The sequence below is a fragment of the Acromyrmex echinatior genome, chromosome 14, assembly GCF_024713525.1.
Source record: "Acromyrmex echinatior isolate Ae372 chromosome 14, ASM2471352v2, whole genome shotgun sequence".
NCBI classification, from domain to species: domain Eukaryota; kingdom Metazoa; phylum Arthropoda; class Insecta; order Hymenoptera; family Formicidae; genus Acromyrmex; species Acromyrmex echinatior.
Window position 1 is genome coordinate 9,802,356 of NC_141865.1, and position 16,016 is coordinate 9,818,371.

At 27.0% G+C, this 16,016-nt stretch overlaps 2 protein-coding genes across 2 annotated transcripts; both read left to right on the plus strand.

Moving 5' to 3' along the window:
* LOC105146002 (acyl-CoA Delta-9 desaturase) lies at nucleotides 1-6,255 on the plus strand. Its single transcript, XM_087413338.1, has 5 exons — nucleotides 1-3,571; nucleotides 4,102-4,232; nucleotides 4,306-4,511; nucleotides 5,138-5,323; nucleotides 5,452-6,255. Exons 1-5 carry the CDS (start codon nucleotides 3,304-3,306, stop codon nucleotides 5,711-5,713), a joined length of 1,053 nt encoding a protein of 350 aa, XP_087269464.1. The 5' UTR covers nucleotides 1-3,303; the 3' UTR covers nucleotides 5,714-6,255.
* Nucleotides 6,256-10,412: 4,157 nt separating this feature from the next.
* LOC105145993 (acyl-CoA Delta-9 desaturase-like) lies at nucleotides 10,413-15,880 on the plus strand. Its single transcript, XM_011055966.2, has 8 exons — nucleotides 10,413-10,563; nucleotides 13,094-13,186; nucleotides 13,374-13,447; nucleotides 13,878-14,092; nucleotides 14,176-14,306; nucleotides 14,724-14,929; nucleotides 15,023-15,205; nucleotides 15,370-15,880. The coding sequence occupies exons 4-8, from the start codon at nucleotides 13,879-13,881 to the stop codon at nucleotides 15,623-15,625; spliced, it is 990 nt and encodes a 329-aa protein (XP_011054268.1). The 5' UTR covers nucleotides 10,413-10,563; nucleotides 13,094-13,186; nucleotides 13,374-13,447; nucleotide 13,878; the 3' UTR covers nucleotides 15,626-15,880.
* The last annotated feature ends 136 nt before the right edge of the window (nucleotides 15,881-16,016 follow it).

The following is a 16,016-nucleotide window of genomic DNA, read 5'->3' on the forward strand; positions in this document are numbered from 1 at the left end:
TAAAAATTTTTTTTTCAAAAAGTTCAATATTTTTTAAAAACAATACAAATATTTACTTCCAAAATGCTTTTTTAAAAAATTTCTTATGATTTTTCTTGACTGACTTACGCGTCATTTTGAAGTTAAACCTGCATAGCTCGCAACCAACATTAAAATTCGATGAAATACCATCGTAAAAAAATTAAAGAATATTTTGAAGTTCGAAGCTTTTGTACTTTAACAAATTTTTGATCGTTTTTAAATTTAATTCTACACAATTTAAAAGTTAAATTTTTTTGTGATGATTTTTTACCCAATTTGTTAGTTATTTAGCAATGCAGGTTTAGCTTCAATATTGTAATTTAGTCAAGAAAAATTATAAGAAAATTTTTTAAAAACCATTTCGGAAGTAAATCTTTGTATGTTTTTAAAATATTGAATTTTTTGAAAAAAAACTTTTTATCAAACTGTGCACTGTTAAATGTATGTATTATAATTTTAAGAAATACAATAATCTGATATTTATTAAGATACAGAACTGTAAAGATTAAAATCTATAAATATACACAAGATTTGTATAAAAAAAATACTAATTTTTAAAACTAATAAAAAATCAATTTATAATTTGATACTATTAATTTGTAGTAAAGACCCTCAATTAAATAAATTCATTAAATATATAATAGACAAGGGGCTTTTTTAATTTTATAAGACAGAATTTTAATTTCCACACATGCCTTTACTTCAAATTTTAATGAAATTATCCAAACGAAATATTTCAATTAGGATTAGAATCAGATTTCTAAAGTATATAAGCGTATAAATCCATGTAATTGTAAAATTTATGTCTGCGTCAGTTAATTTCAATTAGTATGCGTCTTTTTTGTTAAACGTTCTTAAGTAAATATTTTAATTCGTTATTAGAATTTATTTATTTAGCATTAAAAATGATCTTGTGAGATCGAAACGTCTGTTATGTAATTTTAAGAATTATTAAATGATAGTAACTAATAACCCGCTATTGCTCTTAGCCTCTTGTCTATTATATTGTATATTTGAATTTATTTATTGAGAGTTTTTACTACATATTTATTTATGTAATTTTTTTGTATATAAATTTAAATAAATATAATTTTGATTAATATTGCTTTCTTATTTTTCGGCAATTCAAGATTTATCTATATATAAATGTATATAATAGTGAAGGTATGAATTATTCAATCGGCTTACCAACTGTGACACTTATTCAATTTGAAGATCTAATTCTTCGTGTGCGTTGAAGAATATTATTTTAAAACTGTTGAAGATGACTCAAAATTAAACTAAAACGTTATTAATTTTAATTGTGTCAATCATTTTATTTTATTTATCGCGACTCAGCTGTTTGTTTCTAATTATTGTTTTTTAAATTTGAGAGTCCTAATTTTTTGACAAATTATTCATAACAAAAGTTAATATTAGTTTTTCTTTTTAACTTAATACTTTTTGTAAATAATTTTTTATAGTGATCTCTAATACACGATTCATGTAGTGTACTATTATATGACCGAATACGTACTAAGCATTAATTTCTTTTGGAAAGCCATATCAATTCGTAATCTTCGAAGATAAATAGGAATAGATAAGCCTTCGTACTTGAATAACTTTAAATTATTTCAATCAGCCGCCCATTTGGGTCATTAATAGTGGTCTCATAGAAAAAGAAGAATAGCCAAAAATAGAAATATTAAAATTTGTACACAACTCATTAACAAGAAAAGAAAGGCTTGTAGAATACTTTATTTTTATTGTACGCAGTTTTTTAATAGATCAAGTTTCACTATGTCAAATTTAAACAAATCTTGATCTATTAAAAGATATATGGTATGTTACATAGGATAAAAAAAAAAATTAAAAAATTCTATAAATATTGTCTTTTTCTTATTAATAAAAAAAAATTTCAATTTTGTATAATAATTATAACAATAATTGCAATAATTTACTAATAATTATAGCCGATATTTATAGTCCGTTCGTATTTCAAGATCGTCTTAAGTAATATCTTGAGATGTTAATATACTCTGATTGGTTCGTGACGTTTTAAGGGAATCCTAAAGTGAATATATTTTATCAATTTTTCCAAACAAGTATTTTTCTAACTGCCTACAGATTAAAAAATCCTTCTCTAGTATAGTATATCTCTAGTATATATACTCTCTAGTATAATATACTTCTCTAGTATAATATACCTCTCTAGTATACACACACACACACACACACGCGCGCGCGCTATAATGTTTTGAAGTATTTTTTATATACAATCTAGCAATTTTGCCTCATTGCTCTATCAACTTAAGCACGTAATTACGATATAAAATAATTAAACTAACTTAATTGTTAAAATAATTAAAAAACTTAATTCTTCTCGTATGTAAAACTAAATCGTGACTTTTCACTATAATTTACAATAATTACAGAAATAAGTGTCTTTTGTATTATTATTAATAATATAATATCATATTAAGATGCTAAAAATAAGAGAGTATTAGGTTACCGTATATTCATATAATTATTTGCGTTAATTAGCACAAATGCGCATTCAAGTGTTTTAAATGAATGTGCTGACAGTACAATTTATAAAAATGCATAAGATTGCAACCTGAAAAAACAATTCAGTTGCCATGATTCGAATATATAATTAAGAACTACCAATCAAAGTTGGATAAACGGTATAAGTGTTTTATCTTTATTGCGAATTATAATATTTTACAAATAAATACAATTTTCTTATAAAATCTGTGGGTGTTTATCTAAAATGTGCAAATTATTACATATAATTATTACAATATAAATATTTCCCACAAATATAAATTGTATAAATTGTATAAATGTGTTCAAAGGACATAAATATTTAACCTTTTCTTTTTAAATTAAAATTTTATTTGCTAATGTGTGATATTAGAAAGTAAAATTCTAAATTTATTTTAAATTTACAATTAATTATTTCAATAAGCTACAATAATTGCTCAATTGGTAATTTATGGATAATAACTAATTCATTAAAGATATTAGTTAAATTGTAAGTACAAACAAACCATCATTTGGGCAGTTTGAAGGGATAGAATACATATTATAAAAAATTATGAATGTAGAAGAACAAATTATTTTGGATACTATGTTTTATTAACTAGAATTACAATGTATTTATTTTTTATGAACAGTAAATTTAATCGTAATTTAATCAATTCTTCATTGGTAAAAATCAAAGATAATAACCTGCTATTTAATTGTTAATAGCGTGAAGCAGATTTTGTGGATTCTCGATTCAATAATCCGAAAATAAAGATGGCGCCAAATGTTTTAAGCATAGATTCAAAAATACTTACGGAAAAAAATTTTCAAAACGAGGAGTCTTCGATTATTGAAGAGACAATAGATGAAAATGATGAAAATGACATGCAAAACAGAAGCGAGAATTATACAAGAAGTGAAGGCTGGTATAAGATGGAGCTGAAATGGATAAACATCATAACTATTAGTCTTCTCCACTTATTCTTCGTATATGTCTTTTTTACTTTTAAATTTTTCGAAAATCTGAAGACGACCGCTTGGAGTAAGTATTTTTTGTAAAATTCTTTTGTTAATTTAGTTCTTTGACTTTTTAGAAAAACTACATAATAAAACAGTAAAATTTATAATAACAATTTAATTAAAATCGATTGCATATTTATAAAACACCACAGTCATTTTTAATGCTTTCTGACATTAACGAGAGCTGATTGAAAGCCAATTGACTTAAAGAGAACACGCAATAGAAGCTTAACAATAGATTAGTAAATTGCTGTTTAAAATTTCTCATTTCTATTGTACAATATCGATTGTGTCATAAATTATCTTAAATTGTCAAATCAATGCTACTTACATAGTGCTCTTATGAAATACGGATTATTATTCACAATTTTAAAGCATTTCTATTAGGTGTTGGAATTAATTCGTAGCGTTTTTTAATGAAAGAATGTTATTTATTTCACATGAGCATTAAAAAATACATTAATGAAAGTACTTCCCATCACTTGTAAAACGCTACGAATTAATTCCAACACCTAATAATATTCTAATTGCGCCAACTTTTTTTGTTTCAAGTATATGGCATGATTGTAATAGGAGGAATAGGCGTTACTGCCGGTGCTCATCGTTTATGGACCCATAAAGCTTATAAGGCAAAATGGCAGCTTAGAATTATACTTGTCGTTTTATATGCTTCAACAGGCATGGTGGATAAATGTTTATAATATAATTTCGTTTTATGCGTTGCAAGATAGAAGAATTTTTCTTGTATTCTTTTAGAATGATATTTTCGAATGGGTGCGAGATCATCGAGTGCATCACAAATATACGGATACGGATGCGGATCCGCATAATAGTAACCGAGGATTCTTTTTCTCCCATGTAGGTTGGTTGATGATGAAGAAACATCCAGATGTGATTCGAAAGGGTCGTCATGTCGATATGAGTGACATAATGGCTGATCCTATTGCTGCATTCAGTGTCAAGTAAGTTTGTGTAAAGAATTAATTATGCGAAGTGGTTTTACTCCGAAAAAGACAAAAAAAAAGAAGGATGTTACAAAAAGGTTAACCATTTCTATGCTTGTGCAAAGTAAAATCGATTATTTCTTACAGTTTTTGAGGCGAGGAATTCGATAACTAAAATTACGTGACAAAGACACACACAAAAGTTGAATTCAAAGTCGAGAAAACGCGTGATATCGCTGTTATTTGACACCTACACTTCTTATTTGACACTTACATTTCTTCAAATAACTAGGAGCCTCAAATTATCAGTTATAATATTAATATTTATAACAATTTTTTATATATACGATCTTACAAATACTCTCTAAAAATGTTAAAATATATGTAAGAATCATTTAATAATTTTCATATATTTATTAATACGATGAAAATTAATCTGGGACACGAATAACCCATCATATGTAGGTAGTAAAGGATCGAAAAATTATTGTGTAACGTACATAATCATCGTATTAAAGGTTAAAAATACTATATTTAGAATTTTCTCAACTTTAGAAAATTTTTTTACAAAAATTTTTTTACTCAATACATATAAAACTGTAATAAAAATTATATGTCGTAATTCATTTCTGCTTTTTTTGTAGATATTTCTTGATATTAAAAGTTATCTTCACTTTTCTGCTTCCGGTAATGTTGCCTGTGTATGGATGGAATGAGACTTGGTATAGAGCTTTCGTGTCACAGGTTATTCTTCGTTATGTTCTCCTTTTAAATTTCATATGGTGCGTCAATAGTGTGGCTCATATTTGGGGTTCAAGGCCGTATGATGCGTAAGCATATAATTAATATCAAAATTATTTTCATATATAAATTTAATCAAAAGAAATCTAGAGAAATAGAATAGCTTTTGCTATTTTTATCACCTAAGAATAATTTTATTCCATTTTTTAAATGGCAGGCACATAAATCCGACGGAGAATCAATGGGTTAGCTTTGTTGCGGCCGGTGAAGGATCGCACAATTATCATCATGTCTTTCCATGGGATTATAAGACTTCCGAGTTATGCAATTCTACAACCACAGATTTCATCAATTTTTTTGCAAAAATCGGATGGGCGTATGATCTCAAAGAACCGTCGCAGGAGCTCGTGAAGATCGTCGTGATGAAAAAGGGTGATGGAAGCCATCCTTTATGGAATGCTGTGCCATATCCAGCTTGAATTGAATAATAAAAGTGGTAAAAAGTTATCTTGCAATAGAGAGTTTTTTAGATTAATTAACGACAAATGGACGCAGTTAAAATAATTTATGTATTTGTTAATATAACAATATAGATCTAAGATCTCATTAATTTTTTTAGACTGTAACATTTCTTTAATATTTGATAATACTGTACGACAAATTTAAACTTTTTTTCTAGATCATCAACGGGATTATGTGATTTTTATAGATTTTTTGGTTGTTGAAAACGAATTCGTAAATAAAATTGCTCTATCAGATTTTTTAGATATTTTATCTCAAAAAATGTCATTTTTGGTATCTGTTTAATTTTCCCTAACGTGATAGAGCAATTTCATTCATAGATTCGTTAAAAAAAAAAAAAAAATCTATAAGAATCATTTGGTTCCATTTGTGGTCTGTCCGTGTCGGACAGTGTAATTGCATAATAATAAGCTTGGCATTTTTTATTATTCTCTTTACTTTACAGGCTTTAAAAAAAATAATTATTATATTAATAAATACATATATTAAAACAGAAGATTGCAACAACATATCCATATTGTAATTTTTTAATTATTCCGTCCATATTGTAATTTTTTAATTATTATTACGAAATTAATAAAATTAATTAAAATTTTTATAATCATAGATTATTTGTATGAAATAATTAAAACTAAATATATTAGTGTAATATATTTATATCACATATATATTATATCACTTTTATGTATCTCATTTCTTTTTGATAAGTACTTTATCTATAAAATATTTCATTATCAATCTGACATAAATGACCTTACGGATTAGGAAGTTAATGAAGTTTTATTTATTCTTATGAATCGCTTTTAACTGTAACTACTTTGATTCTTGATAAAAGTCGCAGTATATTACACGGAATAATAAATATGAATATTAAAAATTATAATAGTATACTTGTAATATTATGTACATATTTTTGGTTTATAACAATGTTGAATTAAGACTATATTGAAAATAACTCGATTGAAGTCGAAATAATTTGCAATTTTAATAAACAACAAGGATGAAAAGGTTAAAGCGTTGTGAGTAGAAAGGGGAAAACAGCCATATTAAGTTGTACTTGTTTCGACTGTCACGTGATTACATCTTGCGCATAGGCGTATCTTGTCTTTATATTATGATTACTGCCATTAGGCTCGTTAGTAACACTAGATCGCTTCGTCAATACATTTTCGTATATCTCATAATATCCTGTATTTACATTTATATTCTCGATCCATTGGTCTATGCATTTTTGTGTTTTGTATAGTAAATATAATATATTTGAATACATTGAACGAGTGATAACTGTATGGGTAAGTAGAAATTTGCTATAATTATATATTTTATTTATGTTTTTTTAAAATTGTAAATATTTTATACTTATAATAACTCATGTATTAGATTACAATGAGTAATGTTCGTGAAAAATTAAGTGGAGCGAAGTACAGAAAACTCTCCAAAGAGAAATTGGATCGAGAAAAAAAAATATTTTCGAAATTGCCGAAGCTCGATTCTTTTTTTTCGTTGAATTCTGTTGCCATTAATTTTCATTCGAAATAATATTTTGAGAAAACTCGAATACCTGCTGCAAATAAAACAAAGTAATTTGGACACTTGTTCCATAGAGCCTACATCAAATATGAAAACCTATCCCGTAGAGTTTTTCAATGGTATAACATAACATTTCCTCTAATAATTTTTGTATATATTTTAGCTACTTTTTGAAATAAAAATAATTTACAATTTTTTTATTATAAAGAAAAGTCAATAAGAATATATAAACCCAACAATGTATTTTAAATATCATATAAATTAATATTATTCACAAATTAGTTCAATAAATTAAAATGGACTACATAAAAATCGTTTTAAGTTTTAATATTTTTTAATGTATTATTGTGCATATTATTATATATTTTAGATATTAAGAAAAGTTATCAATAAGATGACTTTAAAGAACTTGATATTTGGCATGAGTATTGTTTTTGTATTCTTCAACTTATATAAATGTGTATCTCTATTTGCGAAATTTTTATTTATTACAAAGGAGAGTATTACCCTATTTACTAAAACAGCAAACATTCTGTAAGTGTTACATAAATACTTCGAAATAATGTTTGCTGGATATGTTATCTTTCATTGATAATTTATGATGAATTTATTGAAATTATGCCAGGACTATTTAAAAAATTATAAAGGAAGTAAAAGAGGCAAAATATTATTTAATGAGCGCTGATTCAACTCCTGATATATTTCATGTCGATCAATTGATATTTATTTTGCGCTATTTAACGAAAGGAATTTTGAAAGAACGATTCATTAAATTTATTTTAAATTGTGGCCACAAATCTGAAGAATTTTTCAATGCCTTAACTAATACTCGTATTCTTAAAGAGTTTGATTTAAATGTTAAAAACTGTCGGAAGCAGTTATATAATGCCAGCGATATATCAGGAATATATGTACAAGACTTCAATTAAAACAATAAATTCCCTTGCTGAATTTATTCCATACTCAGCGCATTCTCTTCATCTTGTAGGCACAAATGCTGCGGAATATTGCCCAGCGGCTGTGCGTTTTTTTGCGTCTATACAAGAATTATATAATTTTTTCTCAGCATCAACTTACAGATGAAAAATTTTAACATCTAGATTAGAAGTAATCCAATAGTTTTTCTCAGACCAAATGATCAGCACGGCACGATGCTCGCACGCAAAAGTTTGTGTTTATCCTGGAATGCAATATTATCTGCATTGCATACTATTTTCGAAGATAAGTGCGAAAAATCCGTAATACGTTCTGAAGCATCAGGTCTTCAAAGTCTTAATTGCTTAGAAAATTGTTTCCTAATCGTCTGGAAGATTTCTTCTTAATCGTTCTTAATCTTTTTAATGCAGTAAATAAAACAGTTTGCAGATTCAAATCTGTGTACTGTAGTTGAATTGTACGAATCATTAATGAAATTTCTCGATGAGATTAGATTTTAATTTTTATGAAAAAGAAGTCATTGAGAAGTGTGAAATAAAAGAATATAATCATGATATTTCAAGTCGAAAACGAAAGATACCGTATAATTATCAGCAAAATAACGACGATGAAAATCCATTAAATGATAGCGATCATTATATTTTATGTAATTGTAGATTCACTTCTAGCTGAATTGAAAAACCAAAGCATCTATTATATTAATTTAAAATAAATTCGGCTTTCTAACAAAGTCACACGCACTAAGCCCAATTGTAATCACGCAAGAAGCTCTTAATCTGCAACGCAGTTACCCCGACGATCTAGAATTGACTCTAGATATTGAATGTCGGCATCTTAGTGCACATTTGCGAACACTAAATACAAAAGAAATGTCAGCGTCGGAATTGCGCAAAATGCTTTACGAGAATTTCTTATTTTTTATCCAAACGTAAATATTGCATTTCGAATTTTGCTTTGTATAATAGTGTCAAATTGTTCGGGTGTAAGTGTCTTTCCCAGTACTACGACAAGTGAAAAACTATAAAAGTATCCAGAGCAACAAGCGTTTAAATACCTTAGTATTATTATGCATTGAAGCAGAGCTTACTGTCGAAACAGATTATACTCATAATTGTTTAATTAATGAGTTTACCTTGCGAAAAGTGCGTAAAAGTGTGTAAAAATGTAAAATATATGCATTCAAATGTGCAGGTTTTTTTAGTGCTTGTTGAAGGGGGGCGGCAAAAATTCACTGTTTAGGGGCGGCAGAAACTTTAATTCGATTCTGAGAACCTTATTAAAAAAAAAAAAAATGGGAAGTCGAGCGATGTCGTTTCTAAATTAGAGCAGTTTGTGATTTGATGGAATTCTCCGTGCACGCCGACCGGCGAGACAGTAAAGAGGTGTCTTACTCTACATAATTCGCAAATCGCAAAACATAATTCGCAAACGCAAACGCAGAATGAAAATTTGCATTTGTTTTTTTCATTATATGCGGTTGGTTTTCATCTTGCATATGGTGATCGCTAATCTGTGTCAGCATTTGCGAACTATGTTTTGCGATTTGCGAATTATGGAGAGGCATTCTAACTGCAGTATGCTAACTCTTTCCGGAAAAAAATGTTTTATATATAATTATATGTAATTATACAAAATTATATAAAATTATACATATAATTATATGTAAAATTAACATATTTTATATACAATTATATATTCTATGAATTATTATATTCTATGAATATATAGTTTTATGTATTAGGTGTTGGAATTAATTCGTAGCGTTTTACAAGTGATGGGAAGTACTTTCATTAATGTATTTTTTAATGCTCATGTGAAATAAATAACATTCTTTCATTAAAAACGCTACGAATTAATTCCAACACCTAATATAAATATACAATAATGGAAAATTAGACTGACGATAATTATTTTAAGATAATTAATTCGGACTGAAGCGAAAAATTTTGAAAAACATAGTATTATATCTATAAAAATTGCTCTCATCTATTCATTTATCTAACATTGACAAACTAAAACTTGGCGGTATCAATTACGAAGAGAACTATTTACGTCTTGATTCTTACTAGAATGACTTTAGTGTGTACCGCTTGCTTAAAAAATTTCTTTTCAGTGAGCACGCGCGGAGAGACATATTCCTAGGTTTGTTCGCGATTAACTTTGTAACGCGATTGTAGCCGGAAAAATATCTTAAGCTTTTAATCTTAGTTTCATAAACTCAGTATCGTTTATGCACGTAAAAAGTTGGGTACTGAACCGTCGTTTTGTTCATTTGAGTTATAAAATTTTTGTATTAAGAAAATATCTACGTCAGATAACAGCTCTATGTGTTGAAAAAAATGTAAGTTTTTAACTTTTTTTCGATTTTAGTATGAAGTCAATTGCAACGTCTCCTAATTTTGCTTTATTCCGTTCTGTAAATTCGAAGATTTATATCGATTTGCAATGTCCCGACAATTTGGTCATTCGAGTATCCTCTTCATCCTTAGTATAAGTGTAATATATAATTATACATTCATATTAATAATATTTATTCTCAAACACACACACACACACACACACACACACATAAATCGTATAACAATTACAATTGATCGATAGTGGATTATTTAGTTATCTAGCATGTTAATATACCTCTATAATAATCCACACATATAATATTATAGTTATATCACAGCAATATCATTTTTTATTGCAATATTACAATATGATCTAGCAGAAATGTCGTTAAAATATTATTAAAATGTCATAATAACATTACAATGTCCGCAAAAAAGAATCATAGGAATATTACTGAGATATATCACGGAACACTATAATATTATAATATTTCTGTGATATTTATGTAATGTTTATATATATATATATATATGTATTTATTGGGAAAAATTAAAATATTTTAAAAAAATTTATTCAATTGATATTTTTAATGTTATTTAAAAAATTATTCCATATGATATTAATTAGAAAATAATACTGATTGTCAATAACAATAACTATTATATAATATTATGATAAACTAAAAAAGTTATAATAAATTAAACATTACTTATAAAATTATGTGTGTGTACATATAATTTTGTGATTTCTTAATAACGTTTCAATGATATCTGTAATGTCAATAAAATATCATAAAGGCGTCATTAATTATAATGTCACTCTGCTACTTTCCAAGTAAAATAAAAACGTTGAAAAAATGTTAAAAAAACATTTTTCCGTAATGTTGAATAACGATTATAAGTAAACGTTTTTAATACACATTATAAGTGTCCGTGTAGGAATCATTAAATGTAACGATTAATTAAACGTTTACGAAACTAGTATAAAACATTTCTTTTTACTGTAAAAGAACCATTTAAAATAATAAAACGTTTACCTATAAGTTTAGCTAACGTTTTTACAATATCTATATAATTTTTATAATAGGTCCCGGACGTTCGTTCATTGAAAAAAATGCATGTAATTTTACATGGAAGTTACATGTATATGACTGGAAATTTTCTCAAAAAGAAAATTTTCCGTCATATTTAAGTCATTTTCTAGTCACATACATGTAATTTCCATGTAAAATTACATACATTTTTTTCAGTGTTCGTTTTCCGGTGTGATGCGCAGAGTGCACATCGCTGACGTGCGAGTAAGAGTGTCGCCGAAGTAAGATAACAACAGTATTTGTAAATGCTGATTTCAATATGCTGCATGAAATGAAGAAATAAAATTCGAAATATTTCAATTGATACTTATACTTATGATAATAAAAAACGTATACGTTATTTACTTTCATAAAGGTGTTGTAATTATACGTTACTCACATTTTACAAAAATGTGTAAAAATTATCATTCATGTACATTATAATACTTTTCTTCTACTTTTTTTTTACGTTAGGCATTTGGCCTGTGTTACACCTTTCTCATATTTATGTCATTATTCTTGTGCACACATTGATTGAATTGCACAAGCATTTGAGACTTACAGTTTTAATGCCGGTTCCGAAGGGCGAATTTTCGAGAGATGTTTCTATGGGCAAGGGTACTCTTGGGACTCTCGGGAGGTTGTCGGTCTTTTCCGAGAGGAAACACAAGCGTAAATATTTTGGTTTTTACTGAGATCAAACCCAGAACCTAACATAATAGATTAGTGTCTGTCTACCATGCCACGCTCGCACTCTATATATTTTTAATCACTCAAAAAAAAATCATTATACAGTAATAATGAAACAATAAAGCAGACTTATATATATTTTTAAATGACGGGATTTTTTCATTATAACATATAAATTTAAATATATACATATATATACAGGTGTGGCGGTTTTTTAAATTTAAATTAATAATAGTGACTATATTATTGATAACATCATGTCGTTTTAAATGTACGTAGTTTTAAATGTACGTAGTTTCCTAAATCAGATTTTAATTTACATTATTTTTTTCTTTTAGTTTTTTCATAATACAATTTTAAATTTAAATTTAAAATCAAAAAATTTAAATAAAAAAATTTAAATTTATTATGAAAAAATACGATGAAAAAATATGTAATATATAATATTTCTGATATTACTGCGTATGTGATATTACGGATATATTATGTAAAAAGGTTATCACATTCACATCACAATAAAGTCACAATAGTCGAAAAGAAAATATGAGATTATCATAATCACTGTGAGATTATCATAATAAAATAACACATATTACATTCGCACATCATCATGATATTACATTATGATAAAAGGGACATTTGCACTGTGACGTAACCATGACGTAACCATAATTGTAGTAATGCAATTGACATTTTTGGGAGATAATTATATGATATCCATATTATTATAAAATTTGTTAATTATTGTATTTAACTATTTTTGTTTCAGAAAAATTTAGAGATATTTTTTCGATGTGAATAAAACAACCAAAAAATCTTTGATCGTAGAGGCATCAAATTGTAATATAATTCTTATCAAAAGGTATGTAATTTTATTTCTGCTTGATATACATTACTTTGCAATTATTATTTCGTAATTTATATTTTAATTCAGCTATACATATGTAATAATACATTGTTGCTGCAATTTATTAAGCATACTATAAAATAACGATATTTATATTATTAATAAATAAAATAGATATTAATTAAGATATCCTTTAATTTAGTTTACAAAAAACGTATTACAATCTCTTGAGGAGGAACCGATATTTTTTACTTTGAAGCGGTATTTATACGCAAAGTGAGTTATGCAATATTATAAATTAGTATTCACAATAATTAGATGTAAAAAATATGCATTTTTAAATAAGATATCTTTGATTTTGAAAATTCTGACGTAAAATATAAATGTTTTTATAACACATGTATACCTACTCTTTTATAGTTATATTACAATGCATATTATCTTTAAAAGATAGTGTAATAAAGAAGTATTATAAAATAATTATTGTAAACTATTATATAATGATAATGAAATGGTAAAAAAAAGATTATAACTTCTTAGAGTTATAATCTTTTGTTATCACTTCATTATTATTATATACTATGCAGTAATTATTTTATCTTTTTCATTATGCTATCTTTTCTGATATAATACTGCAAAATAACTGTTACATAGTTAATGATTAAAGTTATGCTTTACAAAGATATTTATAACATATATTTAATAGCATGTTACATATAGCATTGAGCTTATCTAAAATTTCTGCAATAACCGGAAAGTCAATAAATGATAAAGCACTGATGAAAGAATCATACAAAAAAACTGATTATAAATGGGAAATCGTTTGGAAAAATGTTATTATTTTTACCTATATTCATCTTGCTACCATTTACGGAATATACATGGCTTGTTTGTATGCTAAATATTGGTCAATTCTATGGTGTACGTATCATTTATTTGTTTCTTTGCTAGATTACGTAAGCTTCATAGCATTTATCAAACCATAACATATCTATAATTTATAGTTGTTGCTCTTGGTATCGCTGCGATTATAGGCACTACCGCTGGCTCTCATAGATTATGGTCCCATCGATCTTACAAGGCAAAATGGCCCATGAGACTTATTCTCATGATTTTCCAGACCATCGCTTTTCAAGTAAGTTTAGCGTCAACTTTGTTCGATTCGTCAAAGTGTTGCATAGAAGACACATTTAATCCTTACAGTACACGATATAATTTGATGCCTCATCCGTCCAAACATGGATCACTAAAATCCGTCTGTTTTATTCAGAATGGTTAAAAAAAATCTCTAAACATTCACCATATTTTCAACATGTTTTCAACTTTCTAGAATAAATATTGAAACTTTATTTTGGAAAATAATAACATGTAATATAATTTATAATTATCGAAAGACTCAAAGAAACTTGCACGAACAGGAATTGGTCGATCACTAGTGATCCGACCTTGTACGATAAAATAGACTAAAGATGAAAATCCTACATTTTGTTTTTTTTAATAAAATTTTATACTTGATGATATTATCTATTATCAATGTAATACGTTTTATCAGGATGATATTTACCAATGGGCCAGGGACCATCGCGTGCATCATAAGTTCACCGATACCGACGCGGATCCATACAATGCGCGCAGAGGATTTTTCTTCTCGCATATCGGTTGGCTTTTAATTCGCAAGCATCCTGATATCGTTATTAAAGGCGCCACGATCGATTGCAGTGATCTCATGCAAGATCCACTTGTAGTATTTCAAAAAAAGTACGACAGGCACAGTTTGTTTCTGCCAAAAGCCAGAACAAGATGTGATTAGACATGTAATTTAATTATTTTATATTCACATTTTTTCCTTAGGTGGTACAAGTATTTAATGCCGCTCTGTGCTTTTATTATACCAACGTTAGTGCCTTGGTGGGCATGGAATGAGAGTTTATGGTATTCATGGCATTTTGCAATCTGTAGATATTGCATAAATTTAAATATCACTTGGTCGGTGAATTCCGTGGCTCACATATGGGGTACGAGACCATACGACAAGTACGTATTAATTATCAAATGCACATTCATATGCACATTATATTACATTCACATTATATTATATTCACTTTAATATAAAATTAGTAAAATTGTTTATATATTGTATAATACATTACAGTATATTTGATATTCTGTTGATACTTACGAACATTTATTTTATCCAGATCTGTCAGCTCTACTGAAAATATTGGAGTTTCTTTGTTAGCGTTTGGTGAAGGCTGGCATAACTATCATCATGCCTTTCCTTGGGATTATAAAACGGCGGAACTTGGAAATTATAAATTCAATTTGACCAAAACTTTTATTGACTTTTTCGCTTATATCGGTTTGGCTTACGACTTAAAGACCGTATCTGCTGATGTGGTAAAGAAACGTGTTCTTCGATGTAGCGAGCCAACTGACAATCCAACTATTACGTAGAATAAAATATTAAATAAATTAATTTTTTATTCAAAACTAATTATTTTTTAAACTTGTCTTGTACAGAAAAATTTACTTTATATTTTTGGTTTAATTTTTAATATGTGTAGTCAAATCAATTATCTTTTTAATTATTTCACCAGAACATTAAACAAAATCTTATATTTTTAGTATAACTTATATATGTACTTGTTTTTATGTAATTATTTATGCGAAAAAATATTTTGCGATAAAATAAATGATGTTGATTTTTTATTGTGAGTATACTTCAATCCAAAAAATGCATTCGTATAAAATAAGTTTGAATGTGAAAATAGACATTTTTATATGCAACTAATACAAAATAAAATGTTTCAAAATAAAAACGTGATGTAACAATTTAGAAATCGGA

Excerpts from the sequence above, each read along its gene's own strand:
- LOC105145993 (XM_011055966.2), top strand. The coding sequence starts at position 13,879 with ATGTTACATATAGCATTGAGCTTATCTAAAATTTCTGCAATAACCGGA. Across the intron at positions 14,930-15,022 it reads CTTGTAGTATTTCAAAAAAA|GTGGTACAAGTATTTAATGC; the intron begins GTACGACAGGCA and ends TTTTTTCCTTAG. Across the intron at positions 15,206-15,369 it reads GGTACGAGACCATACGACAA|ATCTGTCAGCTCTACTGAAA; the intron begins GTACGTATTAAT and ends TATTTTATCCAG.
- LOC105146002 (XM_087413338.1), top strand. The coding sequence starts at position 3,304 with ATGGCGCCAAATGTTTTAAGCATAGATTCAAAAATACTTACGGAAAAA. Across the intron at positions 3,572-4,101 it reads TCTGAAGACGACCGCTTGGA|TATATGGCATGATTGTAATA; the intron begins GTAAGTATTTTT and ends TTTTGTTTCAAG. Across the intron at positions 4,512-5,137 it reads ATTGCTGCATTCAGTGTCAA|ATATTTCTTGATATTAAAAG; the intron begins GTAAGTTTGTGT and ends CTTTTTTTGTAG.